General features: G+C 36.6%; 1 protein-coding gene across 4 annotated transcripts; it reads right to left on the bottom strand.

The window, feature by feature from the left end:
- LOC121869556 (male-specific lethal 3 homolog) lies at positions 1-15,258 on the bottom strand. Of its 4 annotated transcripts, none has more exons than XM_042370951.1 (14): positions 15,175-15,258; positions 11,819-11,939; positions 7,271-7,446; positions 6,853-6,962; positions 6,318-6,359; positions 5,889-5,994; positions 5,200-5,415; positions 4,276-4,412; positions 3,495-3,629; positions 3,084-3,223; positions 2,268-2,364; positions 1,619-1,824; positions 1,132-1,216; positions 1-800 (listed from the first exon to the last, which is right to left on the bottom strand). In XM_042370951.1, exons 3-14 carry the CDS (start codon positions 7,439-7,441, stop codon positions 734-736), a joined length of 1,512 nt encoding a protein of 503 aa, XP_042226885.1. In that variant the 5' UTR covers positions 7,442-7,446; positions 11,819-11,939; positions 15,175-15,258; the 3' UTR covers positions 1-733. The 4 variants fall into 4 exon arrangements, with proteins under 4 accessions (XP_042226885.1, XP_042226884.1, XP_042226883.1 ...); XM_042370949.1 differs by having other exon boundaries at positions 2-800; positions 3,495-3,632; XM_042370950.1 differs by lacking the exon at positions 11,819-11,939 and having other exon boundaries at positions 3,495-3,632; positions 15,175-15,252.
- Between the last annotated feature and the right edge of the window lie 3,104 nt (positions 15,259-18,362).

Here is an 18,362-nt window from a genome sequence, read left to right as displayed (position 1 = left end):
AAACCCCTTAAATTTCAATTCTGAGAAAAAAGTATATTTTGGTCAAAAATTTTGTAAGGCATTAGACTTACGCTTTTGTCCAAAAATTAAATTTTGCCAAAAATCACATTCTAGGTACTCCTGAGCTTGCTGATCAGGACTACATGGTCCACGATACATTTGCAGAGTAATTAGTGGCCATAATGACCCTTAAGATTTGAATGACATTTTTCAATGCTAATTACTCATCAATTATGGGATTCCAAGGTGTGATTTAGGGTTTGTGTGTTATTCTGAATGTACTTAATTAGTTAAACCCCTTAAATTTCAATTCTGAGAAAAAAGTATATTTTGGTCCAAAAAATTTAAGGTATTATTAGACTTACATTTTTGGCCAAAAATTAGATTTTGCTAAAAATCACATTATAGGTACTCCTGAGCTTGCTGATTACTGAATACATGGTCCACGACATTAAATTTGTGTGAGCACAATTCTGGTCAATAACTCAGGTACATTGTTATGTTTTAAGTCTTACAACAGAAAACCTATTTCTTAATTAACCTATGAACACATATGACCATAAACACTAACAAACTAATTATCTAGTCGGGTGAAAACCATGGAAACACTCACAACAATGTACTTTGCAGGGAGAACTTTCACTCTTTTGCATTATCACAGCCAACAACAAGTGGAGGTCACAAAGCCCCACATCACAGTGGAGGTTGTACCATGTGGTGAACACTGGCAGCTCTACACGTCCAGGTTGTTCACATACTGTGACTCCAAGAAGAGTTCCTCACTGTGGTTACTGATGTACCTGCAATGGTTATAACAATGTAGAGCACAACACAAAACTTTCACATTGTTAATGAGGAAAATATATCTAGCTGTGCAATGCCATAGTCACACAATATCATCTATTTGAAGATGATGATTAAACAAAAACTATAAAAAAAATGAAGTACAATACTAAGATGAACTGTAGCTATAATTAAAAAGACTGGAAAAATTATTTTATATTTGCTGAAGGCTCAAAAATACATGGTCTCACCATCCCTTCCCCAAGAGGACCAGGTAATCTTTGTATATTGTTGGGTGGGACTTCCAGTAGGTTATCAACAACTCAAACTCGTCATACAAACACTCACTCAATAAACAAGTCGAGGTGTTTGATGATGATCTTCTTCTTCGTCTCTGGTAGATTCATACGAAACAGGATCTCGGGAAGCTTCACTGTTGATTACAACAATAATTATAACCTGTTTCCTCTTAACCCAATGCAATTTAATCCTTTCACTGCTTTATGAACAAGAAATAAGTGATTTGCAGGCAATGAATTTTTTTCGAATAAAAGAGTTGCAGGAAAAATACAGCTGTTACTTAATGATCACTTTCTTATCAGCCTCTGTGTTTGGCATGGTTAGACAAATGAAAAGGATAAAGCCAACATCATTTAAACAATTTAACCACACCAAAAATAGAATGGAAGGAACAATTAAACATCCACTGATGATAGCTGCCATCCCTACAGCTACCACCCACTGATGATGGCTGCCATTTAAGGATTACAGACAAATTATCCACATCCTTATAAAGTGAAATATATTAAGTGTGATGAGAGAGGGTCCTGGTTACCAAATAATCTAAGGAGGTGCATGTGGCCGTAGAGGATTGAGGGAGGCGGCGGGTCTCGGTGTGACTCGGGAAGTAACGTCCAGTCTTGGAGCTGTGGCGGTATGGCTCGGTAAATAGACGTGCTAATGTCGGCTCCGGCGAGTCCACTCACGCCTGCTGTGCTCGCCCCGGAGGTAACTGTCGTTGGTGTGCTCCGTCCTGACTCACTGATGGAGATAAACATACAAAATGCCCGTAAGTATTGACAAATATGTGTACATACAGCATGTTCCAGAATACAGTAATGTACAGTATATACACAGTCTTGTAGAGATTGTGTGAATGTTTGTATTAATAAGATATATTCACACTGTTGTTGTAATGCAAACATTCACACCACGAAAATATGCAAGGTAGTGTGTATACAGTTTTTTTTTAGATACATCCTGTATATTCCCCCACTTACAAAATACGGATTTATACATAATTTTGAAGAATAGAAGCCTTTCATATACTACTGAGGAACACCTGTTATATTGTATAGGAAGAAGGCGAGTACAGTATATATGATTGTGACCGAGGAGCGACATCATTACACTTGACCATAAAAAACAATATCCAGTGATTGGGTCAAAGTAATAAATGGTTCCAATAACAACATCACACCCACCAGGCCATGCCAGTGCTGGTCTTCTCCCTCTCCACGGTGCTGGTAGAGTCCCCAGATGGAGGTCTCTTGGATCTCAACAGACGACGGCCGGTGGACTCTGCAAAATACACTAAATTAAAAAAAAATTCTAACTCCTGTCAGCATCTTGTAATATGTAACATTGGAAGGTTAACATCAAGAACAAATTCAATATATCTTTTTGTTTTTTGTATTATTCCTGCTGTAATAAAAATATTTACTGAATTGATAAAATAAATAAAATTGTCCAATAAACTTATATGATGTTTTCGTTTAATTTATTGCCTACGTTCATAAGACATTCCTACACGGTTATCTTAAAACTATTCAGTACCCAGAGAACAGAACTATACAGTACCCAAGAACTATACAGACTCCTCACCCACCATATACGGGTTAAGAAATAAATTGATATCCCCCAAAACATGTCTACTTTATATCTACAAAAAAATATATATATACATAACAGTTTAACCCCCCCCAAAAGTTATCTATAAAGGGGTGAAAAACTAATTTGATTCAGGTTAATACTGTCTTTTAATTAATATAAAAAAGCCACTATCACAGCTCTTAAAAAGGTAAATACTCAAAATACTTTTGTATGACCTAAAATTTACCCCTAAGAAAATGATCCAAGAAAGGAAGTGAGTTAATGAGTAAGTAAATAAGTGAGTGAATGAAAGTGTACCAAAACATTATACATGGTGTCCATAAATGATTACCCTGATTAAACCATGAGAGCATGCTGTTTTAGGGTAATCATTTATGAACACCCTATAGTAGTACTCTCAATCTTACCTTTAATTCTTTCTTCATCTTTTTGCGAGCTCTCCAGTCTCTCCCTTGCCTCTTCAATGTCAAATTCGTCTTTGTTCATAGGCATAGTCTCCAGGCTGTCCTTGTCGTCCACTGACATCGGCTCGTATCCATCGGGTTCTCTATTGACGAAAGGAGAAAATATTAAGGACAAAATATTTGCATCGACTTGTCTTTGTTGAGATTGAGTTCTTGTTCTTTAGTTTGAGTTTACATTAACAATCATATCGGGTTTACTATTCAGGTGGAGTTTACATTAACTATCAAATCAAGTTAGAAATCACGTAAGTTCTGTCTAGTCATTAAGTGGAAACCAATTATATAATAATTTACTTCCTAAATTAATATGCCAAAAATTTACCCTTTTTCCTCTCAGTCCCGAGGCAGACTTACCCTTTATCATATATGGGTTGGGCCGTTCTGAGACGTTCCGCCTGTTTCCGTTCCTTCGCGTAGAGGAGAAGAGTCTCTATGTGGAAGTCGAAACAGATGCGAACGCCATCCATCACCTCCTTGCACAAATCGAATCTGCTGGCATTTATAAGGAAATTTATCAAAATTATGCACGTTCATAGTTTCCCCAAGAACAGTTCATTACATTTCGACGTTTTTTACAAGTTTATGGTATACTAGCTATTTCCCCACACACACATAACACATATCTACTATTGTATTGTACACGATGACTCTTATAACATTTCACCCACAACACCTCAGTCATCTCGTATACACAACAGTCCTGCCAGCAGACTCCCTCTCTCTGCCGTCTTACAGAAAAGTCAATAAAATTCCATTCAAAAGATGAGATTCCATTTATCCTCAAGCTGAAGAGACGACAGGAATGTTTCTGATATTCTTACCTTTGATCTAACCCAAACTAAACTAATCTAATCTAACCCACACTAAACTAATCTAACATAACTAAACTAACCTACACTGAACTAATCTAATCCAACCCACTCTAATCTTTTTTTTTTAATTTGCTAAGCATTGTCTTGTAATTAAATGAAAAGACAGTTGCATTTACACCTTATTTACAAGTCAATTATTTACTCATTTAAATATTTACCAGAATAAAGCTTACAGTTAGTGGCCAAAATATTAGTCAATCAGTAAGACATTTCCTCAACCTAAACTAACTAAATTAAACGTCGGAGTCTTATTATTTACTTACGTCAGGAAATATTTGTCTTTCTCCTTAATCTCCGTTCTTCTCTTCTCTTTCGTCCTGGCCAAGTAGCGGACGGCAAAAAACTTGACGTAGTTCTCCAATAGACTCAGGGCGGTCTTGTGTGTAGGGAGATCCAGCAGCTGGTGACGGGAATATAGAAGACGTGAATTAGTTTTACCCAATGACTGACGACCTCAACCCTGATATGTTAGTTATAAAGTAAATAAATAAATAAAAGACTTAGATTGATTGTCTCAATTTTGATATGTTAGCTACAAAAACAATCTGGAATGAGTTCTACTGAATAATCGACGGCTTAAATTTTGATATGCTAGTCGTAAACACAAAGATACTGTAAATAATTACCTTCACTAAATAATCGACAGCCTCAATCTCGATATCAAGTTCAGACTACAACACCAAACATCAAAGCCTCGATGACCAAGAATATAATCTTCCGTTCTGAGTAAACAAATTGACTCTTAACAGCTGAAGAGGACACAAATGGCGATCAAAACTGTATTATCCGAATTTACGATCGTATTTTAGTGTCCAATCAGCGACCCTAATCTTCTGTTAAGTTTACAGAATATACTAAGTCACTCTAAATGGAATTCATGAAGTCATATTAACCAACAAAATACACAAAGTTATTTCAATCACTACACTACAGGGACGCCACTAAAACCTGATGTTGTTATTCAGCACAGAGATGCGCCGGTACACAAGGGTTTAGTAGGTTTGATCCACTAACCACCTCACTACAGAGATGTCCATTTTATTTTTTACTTGGGAAACAGAATACACACTGAATCAGGCTAAACTCAATACACTAAGTCAGGCTAAACACAATACACTAAGTCAGGCTAAACAAAGTACACTATGACAAGTTCTGAAGAGGAAGAAACAGGGATATCCAACTCTTACCTTATTTTTCTCATTAATCAGGTGGAAATCTCTCTCCAGGACAGCTTTTAGGTTATCTGGCAAGACGATGGGGAAGTGGCGCTCAATCGTCTCTTCGTCGCTCGTCACCTCCTCTTCCTCCTCCTCCTCTTCTTCTTCCTCCTCTCCGCCCGTTGTGCTGTCCACCTCCGAGACAGCCGAGCCCATCTCCTCGTCCTCCGTGCCCGTGGTTCCGGTCTGTGCGGAGATAGTTGGGATGTCGTTAGTGGTCTCCAAAATAGCAATCAAATGAAAGGGTAGAAATTAACCTCTTCAATAATACTAGACTATTTAAAGGATAATAAACAGAGACAACTTCTTCTTCTTCTTCCATTTCTCTTGTATTCCTTTCAATCATATAACTTTATCTTATTATTTATCTTCCTGTAGTTATCTAATATTTATTCCTCCTATTCTTATCACTCACATCCCTTCACCTCACTCATTATCTTCCTGTGTGTATCTGATTATAATGATTCCTTGAACTACGAGACATTTTAACACATATGCCTGAATCAACCACTAACATTATCACCACCACACCATCAATAGAATCACCATCATCACCATCACCACAGCAGTAACACCACCATCATCACTAACACCATCACCATTATCACCACTACCGTCACCTACCACCAACACACAGGTAGGTTAACGAGCGGCCTCACCTGGGAGCTTGTCTCAGACTCTTCTTGCTGTTCCTTCTCCTGCTTCTCCTTCTCAATTGTCTCCCGTATGGTCTCCGACAGCCGCCTCTTCCTCCTCCGCTCCTTGCTGCCGACACAACCGTCACACATAAACAAACTTCTTCCTCGCTTTAAAAAACTCAAATAAAAAGCTATATTATCCAGAGCTTAAATCAAATTCTTTACCTACATAACATTAAAACAATTAATTAATTATAACAATGATAAGAAAAACATCTTTCCAATACATCAATCAATAAACAACATCGCTAATTTTTCACTTCAAAGTTTGGTAAAAGAAAATATATCTCAAAAAAGTTCCTAAATGACCAGATTAATTATATGTACGAGTTAAAGGTACAGTTATATTATGGGTCAGAGTTATGAACCAGTTAATATAGTGCTACTTACTACAATGGTCCGCCTATTAACACTCTGTTGGATTTGGTCGACCTGAAATAGACATGTGTTTTTATTTGTTCATGTCCGTCAAGACAGATAAGACTCGTCGCTCGCTCCACTACATACTGTTCATACCACATACATACAGTCGTTCATACCACACACACACACTGTCACACACACACACACACACACACACACACTACTAAATCTCTTCCATATATAAAAACTCAAATCTTTCAGAACTTTTGGTAATTTCATAAAGTAGATCTTACACTTGACAATATACTTTACTATAATAACTCTGAAGGACTGATTCTATATTATTTATTAACTAATGATTAATCAGGACAATTTTTTATACATTTTCTCAGCAGATGACATGGGAAAAATTGGTTAAACTTTCTCAGCAGGTAAAATAGGGGAGGTTTGCTATACAGTACTTTCTCAGCAGGTAAAACAGGGGAGGTTTGCTATACAGTACTTTGTCAGCAGATGAAACAGGAAAAGTTAAATAGGGAACGACAGGTTTTAGGAGACTCACAATTTGATCTGGGCTTTATCGGCCAGTTGACGCTGCAAATCCCTATTCTCGTCGGTGTCCTTCAGCACAAAGTCTTCAGAAACACAACGATCCCAAGATGCATTCCAGCCCTGAAACGAAAAATTTAAAATCCCACATTTAATCCACGAATCAAAAAAAAATAAAAAAACTAAGAGCAAAAAAATCACCCCCAAATTTTCCAGCAGCAAGTCATGCCATTAGAAAATAAATTTGTATACCAAGGGGAATAACAACAAAAGAAATCTACTTGTGAAGAAATTCTGCAATACAGTACTTTATAATATTTTATTTTTCTAAGGCCTCTGAAAATACAACGACGAGATTAAGAAACAGAGAGAATGGGAGGTTTATATATATTGTATATATACCAAGGCCCAATACCCACGTGGATGCATACCTGAAAATGGATTAAGTACTCTATGTGCTTTCGCCCTTTACCATCTTTGTTGGCAACTACTTGGAGAACTTTGGAGTCATAGAGCACCTTAGCCTTGGTAGGGTCAGGCTCGTAGCACAGTACTCTCTCTCCCTCGCTAAACTTCACCTTCACTCCCCGCGTTGACACCATTATAACTGCAGGAGAGAAAGTGAACAATACGAGCAAGTTTAGCCAGTCTGTGACCCCTCTTATAAGATGAAATAAAACTTAAAAATAAACTCAAGAAATAAGGCTTTGTAAAAATGTAGGTAGTTAAGAAATAATTAATTCTGTATTCTATTTAATTACCTGTCTGATATCTAATTACTATACTACACCACCTGTACTAAACAAATTAACAATACAAGACAGTTTACCCTTTTTGTTATTCATCTTATAAACTAAAATAAACTAAGAAATAAAAGTTTGTAAAATGTAGACAGCAAACAATTAATTATGTTCCTTATTTAATTCCCACACATCTCCTCCCCCCCCCCACCTGTACTAGACAACTGAGAAATACAAGACAGTTTACCCAGCTTGTTATTCATCTTATAAAATAATAAACTTTTATAGAGTCTAAACAAACACTTAATCATTTGTTATACACCTCCATCTGTTTACTCTTGATAAGTTAAACACATTTTTATCAAACATCAATTTGTGTACAGTTGAGAGCCAATCAACCGTGGAGTTCCATTACGCCAAACTAAACAGTGGAGATGTACCGTACTGTCACCCACAATAGTCCCGTCGTCTCTCCTGCCGCCCCACAGACTCGTAAACCCGAAGCAGTAAACCCAAAACACTATTCTGTCCATACATTAAATGCTTCGGATTCACGAGGTCTGAATCTCTGGGTTCGTGGTTCAGGAGGAGAGGCAACAGGACTTCTGTGGACGACTGTATCTGTTGGGAATATAATACTGAACTGTACTAACTCATGAGGGAAACAGAGCCCAGGAAACTATCGATACAAAAATGTCTCTACATCACCCAAACTGAATATTTTCTTATAAGATAAAAATCTCTTCTTCATAATTCCCAATATTTTTTTGTAACGAGAGAAATAAATTATGATAAACTATGGATAAACTGACCATAAAAAATATCATAATGTATAAATGAATAATAAAGATGAATGAAAAGCAAAGTGTCAAGAGTTTAAATGTTAAATACTGTACTATGTAGTTAATTAACAAAACTGCTCGGCAAACTTCTCGATCACCTGTAAGGATGATTCTTAAGTAACGTCAATATCATCATCAGGTTAAGTTAAATAATGTATAACAATATCCTGTAAATATTTAAATCTTATAAATGTTTAAATGTTAAAGTTAATATCAACATGGAATAATATATCAAGTTTACCGAGTGACTTCCTGAAAACTTATAAGAAACATCGTTAAACATCATAAAATTTAACATTTTTAAAGAGACATACAATACTACTTAATTACTAAGCATGAAACAATATGAATGGATACAAGACGTCTGCGATTACATTATGAAAATGACCCGACACTCACCCCCATACACCACCACAGATCCGCAACACTCTGCCGTTCTAGTACACTTTTCCGAGCGTCTCTCATTATTTGAAATCTTGCTCCACCATTTCCCAAACTCCCTTGCAATTTTTTTGGGGGGTTTATATATGAATTCATGAACTAATAAATTACCCAAAGTGTACAGTATCAGGACAATGTTCCTTGGTAAATGATGCAATAATGTACAGTGGTTATAGTTCTCTAATATTCAGTACAGCTCCAATATAAAAGTTGTCCCACTAATCTTTGTTAATTCTCCTTAATAATTTGCTTGACAATGGATCGTACAGCATCAATTTCAGTTCACAATATATGTTCAGTAGTTGATTATTCTCCTCTCCTTCCTACACCACCACCTTCCCTCCTTCACTCACCATACACAAACCATTTTAGTAATTCTCTCCATTTCTTTCCCTCATCATTAGTCCTTAGCCTTTTCTTCACAATACACTACGGAATTTTTACTCTCCCTTCCATTTCACTATTCCCCAAGCGGATATTCTTTAATCAACGTCCAATCCACACATATCCAGTTCTTTCAGGTGGATCATGTCTACTGTGGGAAGGTAACAGTCATGTCTCTATTTCAAATGTTTATATCCATCTCAAGTCCAGCCTACAGCCTCCCTGCTCTGAATCAAGAACACTCACTGGCTCTACAGTGAACCACACGTCAAGAGGGACCCCATACCAACACTCACGAGTACTGGCGCACAATATGAGGGAAAATTGTGTGTAAAAACATAGATCAACGAGACAGACGGACAGTGTCAACCATTAATACACTGCTGCTGTGGATGTTGATATATTCTGACATAAAGCCTTCCAGGATTATTGATCAAAGTGTTTTTACTCATAATTCGCACAAACACATTATTCCTTTCTTAAAATGTTCCGCTCATCATGATGGTAATAATAATATACAGCCGAGAGCACGTGGAGGCATGAGATATAGTATGGTGGGAAAATTATGGGGCAATAGAAGCTTCAAACAACAATAAAAGATGAAAATATGACCCAAAATGGTATTAATAATGTTTCATTACCTGTGAATCAGAAAATGCAAACTTAACAAGCAAAGGATTTATGTCCAATACACAAGTGAGGGACTGATCCTGAAAAACCATCAATAACTTACTATGTACCGGGCAACTCACTAACATCAACACATCTATGGCCTTGATCTATGTTGTAGTCGACACCACGAACGAAACCATTTACATTTTAGCCTTTATCGATCACCTGAAGATTAGCCCTATAGATAATTTGAGGGGGAGAGGGGGGGGGGTAAATTTCACACTAGTCAAGCTGGGGGGATGGAGGTGGGGGGAGGGGGGTGAATCTTCATGTGTTCCAAAATGGCTAAAACCGTAAAAAAAAAAAATTCTCGTGTTCTTGACTACACCACTGGCTCGATGACCCAGCCCCCTCCCCCTCAACCATGTGACGAGACTAAATTCCCCCCAAAATCATTATCTACCCCACAACTCCATAACCCTTAAAGAGACAATATTTTCCTCAAACTTTCAGAAATTAGTCCCGTCACACACGCTGGAAGTCCCACTGATTAAACCCATGACAGTGTTGAGTGAATGAGTCGCTCGATCCATTATACGAGCTATAAAATGGTTTAAATACAATAATAAAAAGGCATTAGGAATTACTACAGCATTATTGACATAGGGAATTACAACTATTGGAAAGTAACAGTATTTAAAAACGTTTGAATCTATTGCAGTGATTTAAAGGAACAAGTAGATACATTTTGGGTACGTCATCTAGAGTTCCAACATTAATAATCATTGTGATTTTGCTCAAGAGAATGTGAAGATGCTGTTAGTGAGAGCTGGAATACATTATTTTACTATGAAAATAAGTTAAGTAAAATCAGGCAAGTCAGTAAAGTTCCCTTAACCGGACATTATCTGAAACGAAGAATCTCCGACATAGATTTGGGAGAAGTCGGAATATTTTTCATTTTAATTTTTTTTATGTTTCGAGTTTCCAGTTACTGTACTCACAAAAATATAAAACACACACACACACACACACACACACACACACACACACACACACACACACTCATTGGTTCTCAGAATACATCCTCAAATGTACCTCAGTACACACTAAATTTCTCATGGTTTGATGCTTGTCCACCTGGATGTTTACATGACCCCTTCCAAACCCACGACAAGCTGTGATTGGCTCCTTTTCTCCTCTCACTCATGTTTTCCTCTAACTCTGACCCACATTTTCCTCCCACATTGACCCATGTTTTCCTCCCACATTGACCCATGTTTTCCTCCCACATTGACCCATGTTTTCCTCCCACATTGACCCATGTTTTCCTCTCTCAGCCACCACCTCTTCTCCCCCAGCATCATTACCTACCTTCAGCTAACATAACCACACACTTCAGCAACACGGCAACTTATTTCCCCTCACTCCCGTGTATTCCCAGAGTGAAATAACTTACTAAACCAAGCTAGGAGTTACATACATGCCTGCAGGAAGGAGAGATGAGGAGAAAATTATTGAAATATGGTAGAAAAAAAAAAACTAAAAACATATTGTGGTGTGACAGAGTGTGTGTGTGTGTGACAGTGCTGTGTGGGGTTCTATAGATTTGCACCACTAGGGGACAAGTTCTGTACTATAATAGTAAAAATAAACTTTAAATTGTCATGTCGTCTGCTAACATTCAATTTTTACTATATTAATTTTCTGTTTCTTTCACTACATTTGTTTCTTCATTAACATATGAAGGGTTTAATTTCCTTACATTTATGTACAGTATTTATAATGAAAGAAAAATAGCAACAAATCACCAGGTAATAAGTAATTTAGTATCATGGGTAGGTAGGTTAGGGGACCCTTAAACTAGCTGGCCGTCAACCAATTAATCCTGTTAAGGGAAACTTTACTGTATTGCCGACCGTTATTTTGTTTTCTGTCGGCAACGCTCAGTGGTCCGTACCTGCTCACATCAGACATAGTTCAGTGAAGGTTTTGATATAATTCACTGAAGCACTGGAGGCAATGGTGTACAGTACTTGGCGCTGTGGCTCAGACGTACCCAGTCCAGTTGGTTCCTTATCCTAAATGTGGGAAGAAAGTCCTATTGAGGTGAGAAAGTCCATAAAGATAAGTTAGGTTAAAAAAGGGATCAAGTTGAGTGATTGTTGATATTTACTGTATTATTTATTTAACCCAACATCTCCCTGTACTGTACCAAGCACCTCTCCCACTCTTAATATTCCTTTCCCTTCATCCCTCCCTTCCTATTCCTTTACCTTCATCCTTACTTTCCTCTTCCCTTCATTCCTCCCTTCCTAAAGGCAGTCTCATAAGGCAAGAAGCGACCCTGTTATCCCCCACATGATCACCACAAACATCGAAGTAACATGTAACACCTTCCCCCCCACACTAGGAATGGGCCCTCCTGATAAATGAAAGATCACAAGGGCCTAGATTTTTTTTATTATCCCGCCAGAACTGTCGTGGGATTCCATTCGGTCTGCCCAGGCGTCAAACTCAGATCAGTACCACAGCTCACAGAGACACTAGCCACTATACTACCTGGGCGGTTACTAAAATCAATAAATCCTGGAAAGTCTCATGTCAAAATTTCATAATAATGTACAGGTGTTAATGGTTGGCTCCAATCTCCTTCACATTTACCATAAGCTGGACCAGAGTACAGCCGACACCTTCCCCACGTTTTATGTTGGCGCCTTAATATCATGTCTAGTACTGTAAGTTACGTGCGATTTTTAAACTCGGCACAATTTTTAAACTATCCATCAGCATTACTGTTTTATGACCAATTAGACGTACAATATTCTTAACCTACATTACCTAAACTATAAAAAGCCTCAAGAATTAAGACTTTACTAAGCTAACCTAACAATACAGGCCAACATAACAAACTCTATCTAACATAATATTACACAAACTCCCTATTCTCTATTTACTTTATATTTTAGTGTCCACAACATGATACTAAACTACACAGCAAATTATTATATATACCACACACATAAGACAGTACGGTACATATATAAACACTTTAAGTCACCATTAAAGTAGAGCTGTGTTGCAATCTAATCCTTAATAATAGTAATAAAGAGAGTAATTCAGTTATAAGTTTTTTGTCAATTTGCCAACGTGCTGAAGGCATGGAGATCACAGGCTACTGGCACCATGGAGATAATTACATTGTTTTTTGTTCCCACCTGACTTGTATTCTTCACATTAACACAAATGTTATAATAAAAACTGAGAAATAAAACTGGTAAAAGTATCTTACAGCTGCGTACACTGTAAGCTATGCGCTGAATAAAATCGTCTTGGGTTGGCCAAAGAAAATATTAAAAATGGCATCCCTATAATGAAGAGATTAATAATAGTCATCTTTAAAGTCAGTGGCACCTTCTTGTTACTGAATACCTGTAGATGAGTCACACCAGTGTATACAATACAGAGCAGTGTTGCATCTGCTATATCCTGGATACTAACTGACAACTACCTATGATGCCAAGTGAAAATGTGGATTGCATGAATACTGTACTGTACTATATACAAATGATTCCTATTACAGTAATATATTGTACACGTATATAAAATTCACTCATTTGGGAATACACTGTACCTGTACTTGACAACCACAGTGCACGTTTAACACATAATTGCCGAAATATCTCCACGGAAGAAAAAAGCCGCTACTTTCCTCGTATTCCTCATGCATCTGTTGTCATTTTCATAGGGTAAGAAAGCTTTTACCTTCAACGTAAACATTTCCCCAAGTTACTGCTACCGACTGGCCACAGTCGTAAAGTATTACTGACCATTATACAGTAGTAAAAATCTCGAGGAAAAACACCCATAAAGAATTACAATAAATCATGGCACCAAAAATTTGTCTCGGCACCAGAGCACCAGTACTGAACACACCAGGTAGGCCACGACACCTTCAGTGCTCCAGTGAAAAATAAGTAAAAACTGACCTGTCAGAACATAAGATAATAACAAAATAAAGCTCCTTTACCTCGACTGTGAACTTTTTAACATGGTGAAAAAGTATTGTTTTGGCTTTTGCTGCTGACAGATGACTCGCACATTCCTACACCAAAATAAATGGTTTGTTTTATCAAGACGTTTCTCCTATCACATGCCAGACACTTAGCAGCAACAGTTTGTGACTCATAGTAAGTTTAAACATCTGATACTAATAAACTTGAATAAAGAACTTCTATCATAAAAAACAATAAAAACATTAAATAATATTAATATCAATAATATTTACCAACAGATCAAAAATAACCCTGATATATTGTTCATCTCAATATACGTTTCCCCCCAACTCAAAATTCACCAATAATTATACTGTAGCTCACACCCCAACACTACAAAACACGAGCCTTTATAGATCACACTCAGAGCGGACCATCTCCACTGGCCCTCGGTACACATTACCTAACCTTGAATGGCACGTGTAGGGCCATTAAAAAGCCATCAATAAGCCATCAAAACACAGGTTTAAAGGTTATAATGGTATACTGTACAATGAAAATACATTATAATTGGAATATTATGGTAATCAGTCCTATTAAGAAGTTGAGACACAAACAAGGGGACAAACTAAACATCCACTCATGATAACTTACTGAAACACTTACAATATCATAAATAGATTAAAATTAAATCACCTGAAGAATCTCCACCAGACCTGAAGATTAATCACCCTCACACTAACCTAATTGAAGACTTTAACATCACAAAAATCACATACCACAACCCATCCTCCCATATCTATCTAATTAAATCCTAAATAAGATCAAGTTCATCATTTAATAATCTTCAACTTGAGGTGAATATCCAGTCACCTCCACCAATCAGTAATCAGTATTTAGCTCAATATTCTTACATATAACGTCATAATCCTTCATTTTGTAATATTTTCAGATCATTTTAACATAGTTTTTGGCCTCTGCTATACATTACTATTTAACTATGAGGTATAAATAGACCTTTAAATCACTTATCTAAAATATTGATCATATATCCACTGAGACAATTCTAACCCTTTCTTATATAACTAAGTGGATATTATAGATTAATACTCTATAATGATGATATGGATTAAATAACAATTACAGATAAACTTGTAATTTAATAACCAATGTCTTTAAATCCCCCCAAAAAATAACGAATAAAATCTTGGGTAATATTATGGTTATTTTGTCTTAATCTTCCTAATACAAATCTACATCACCACTCAACACCTTCATATACTTACCTGTCACACAGTTAAATTAAAACACCATCACTTACCTGTCCCACAATAAAAAAAAAGAAAGCTTGAGGAGACAGAGATGCTAACCAGGGGAGAGGTAGCGTCTCTGCGCGTCCCCACAGTTGTTTACAGTCGAGAGGTTTATAGCACAGGAGGGAAACAGCTTTAGGGAGACTATAACGGATGGGGGTTTAGTTTACCTTTTAATCAATAGATGGCGCTTACTTACGTCACTATATTGAGAAAGACATTGCTACCTGTTTATCTTAATGTCTAACGATTTATTATTGTTATATTATATACTGTTATCTATAAACTAAACTATTTTTTATTCTAGAATTAATTGGATTATTCATTTGAATTTATTACCAATAGGCTTCAAGGGAACTGCTCTATGAACGTTGCTTAGATCATTATTTATTTTACAGGATGAATCGACATTTAACTGTTATATTGTAATTAAATACGAATTGACTATCGACTTGAAGAATCGTTACTGTCGAAAATAATTGAGAAGGAATTTAACCCAGAACTTATTTCTCTCTATATCGGACCGGGATTGAACCCAGGACACAACACCATCAGCTTCCTCTCCTCGACGCTAGAGGGCAACACCAACGCCATTATGCCTCTGCCTCTGTTGTCTCGTCGAGTTTCTCTTATTAGTTACTTGTTACACTTTGAATTAAATGCTGAGCCTTTAAAGAATTAAATAATGTCTCTTTAAACTAGGATTATTATTGTTTATCGCATGATCTAGATACTAATAATAAAGTAAAGCGCCTTACAAGTGTTATTATAATGTATTAGATAATTGAAACGTATAATAAGCGTACAATGACGACGGAAACGAGTAATAATAATGGTAACAAGGCAGCCATTTAGAGGTATACAACCAATTAAATCCTCCACTGCGCCCACAATAAATCCCATCTTGTGAATAAACCGAGGGATAATACTTGTTCTGGAGGGTGTGTGTGTATTGGAAACACTTAATGACGATATAATCTTTTATTTAAGGTCATTTTGTGTATCACTGAGTCTGTGTACCATTGTTTGTATACCTGTGCTGTCTATAAACAATAATAATAATAATAATAATAATAATAATAATAATAATAATAATAATAATAATAATAATAATAATACGGACAATTTATACCTAGACGGTGTGGGTATACAAACAATGGTTAACAGTGAAGCAATTCGACCATGGATAGCCAACAAGGCCATTAGATATTTATTTCCGGTACTAACGGTCCTATGTAAACCATCAACTAATAGAAAATAGTAAGATGGTTAAATTGATTATTTATGTGTCTATCAGGACGCCATAGAGCTTAAATATCAACGTAATGTCAACTAGTCTGGGTTCGTAACAAGTTCAGGGTTGGTTGGAATGATTTTTGACCCAAGTTGGGATTGTGGATTTTTGGGGCACACATTACACATTATTACCCTCTACTGTACACACATGGCTTATAAATTATGTCTCTTTCCAATTTTAAATTCCCTAAGGTAGTCCATTAATCAACTATCCCAAAAAATAACAAAAATTATAGTCTTACCAAAACTGAACCATCTTGAGCAGTCTCGTGGCAGCGACCAAAACAACCTTTTTATTTTTTCACTTTTTAAACCAAATATCGTCCTGTTGTAGGTATATGAAGTTCCCGGAACACAAACTATATCACTGTCAATACAATGTGTTAAGGATCAGTCGTGACAGGTGGTAATACACTGATAAAACACGTCTACACTGTGACACTGTTGGGTAGTAACTAATAGGCTCGTTCACTTCCAGTTAATTCGAGTCTTTATATTTCTGGTGACATTAAAAACTATGTTAAAAAGGTACCACGAACACAACCCCATTATCCATTAATTTAGTTATTATACAGAAGACAACAAATTTAATAAAGTCTGGAGTATAATTTTCGTTAACTTAAAATATATCTTGTTGATTTTTATTATCTAAGAAATAAATAAATGGCGTTCGTAATAGTTTGTAACATTAGGTGTTCTGTGTGCTTTGATGCTCCGGTTCGACTCTACCTTGGTTGTGAAGCTTCTGGGAGAGTTAAATGTTACTACCAAGAGAACGGTACATCATATTGAAGCTTAAATAAAAAGATAGGGGCTATTGAAACTATTTCTTGACCTAACCTTTTTTGTAGAAATATAATACTTACACATAATATAACACTGTAAGTCTAAATTGATGATAGTACATATTGAGAAGAGTCAACTAACTGGATCATCTCTGTGAGGGACCGTTCAACATGGATCATATTCGGAGTGGTGAGGGAGGTGTAGATAAGGTTAAAAACTGTCCTGGAACAAAACTGAAAGATGGATAGCATTTTAATTTCCACCAGTTATCAGTTTGCTGTTTGGGCATTTAATCTGTTCCTTATTGTCCAGCATTAATACACAAGGAAACTGTAGGGCCTGGAGAAACACCTGTGACATGTTTGGTAATGTCACCCTTCTCAAACCTCTCCCAGGCAAGGGATCAAACCCAGAACACAGTCGAGAGAGACAACTATACTATATAGGGGTATTGATAACCAGGACGATAATTATATATATTTATTCAGATTAAGTATTTGGTTATACAAATATATATGAGAATCAGAACACGTGATTATTACAGTACATAAACCATTGACTAAATCATCTCAGAGCTCAGCATGGGAGGTAAAATATCACAATAAAAACACCATATATTACACCATCTAGCACCTACATGTTACAGTACTCTCGCCTATAACATTATACTCTAGTAATATTCTGTACCACAAAACTGTTCCAATATATGTTGTTTGAGGCCTAAGTCATAATGTTTGGCATCTTATTATTTAAAGAAAGTTTTTAAGGAACTTTATAATCACAGAGTAATGATTAACAGCTATTTGTGATTTAATATTTCATTTTTAATTATGGTTATAAATCACAGCCATTTCTTGATGACATTGATCACCCACTTAGCTCACACAATGGCCAACTCACACAATGCCCAACTCACACAATGCCTAGCTCACACAATGCTCAGCTCACACAATGCCCAACTCACACAATGCTCAGCTCACACAATGCCCAACTCACACAATGCTCAGCTCACACAATGCCCAACTCACACACAATGCTCAGCTCACAATGCCCAACTCACACAATGCCCAACTCACACAATGCTCAGCTCACACAATGCCCAACTCACACAATG

The sequence above is a fragment of the Homarus americanus genome, unplaced genomic scaffold (assembly GCF_018991925.1).
Source record: "Homarus americanus isolate GMGI-L3 unplaced genomic scaffold, GMGI_Hamer_2.0 scaffold23578, whole genome shotgun sequence".
In the NCBI taxonomy this organism is placed as follows: domain Eukaryota; kingdom Metazoa; phylum Arthropoda; class Malacostraca; order Decapoda; family Nephropidae; genus Homarus; species Homarus americanus.
The sequence above is the reverse complement of the archived record's forward strand: the minus strand, read 5'-3'. Positions and strand labels throughout refer to the sequence as shown.

What these genes read in the sequence shown, in the direction of transcription:
- LOC121869556 (XM_042370949.1), bottom strand. Translation starts at nt 7,441, where the DNA reads ATGGTGTCAACGCGGGGAGTGAAGGTGAAGTTTAGCGAGGGAGAGAGA. An exon ending in AGTACTTAATCCATTTTCAG is followed by an intron (nt 6,963 to 7,270) that starts GTATGCATCCAC and finishes TTTTCGTTTCAG; the next exon opens with GGCTGGAATGCATCTTGGGA. An exon ending in GATAAAGCCCAGATCAAATT is followed by an intron (nt 6,360 to 6,852) that starts GTGAGTCTCCTA and finishes TGTCTATTTCAG; the next exon opens with GTCGACCAAATCCAACAGAG.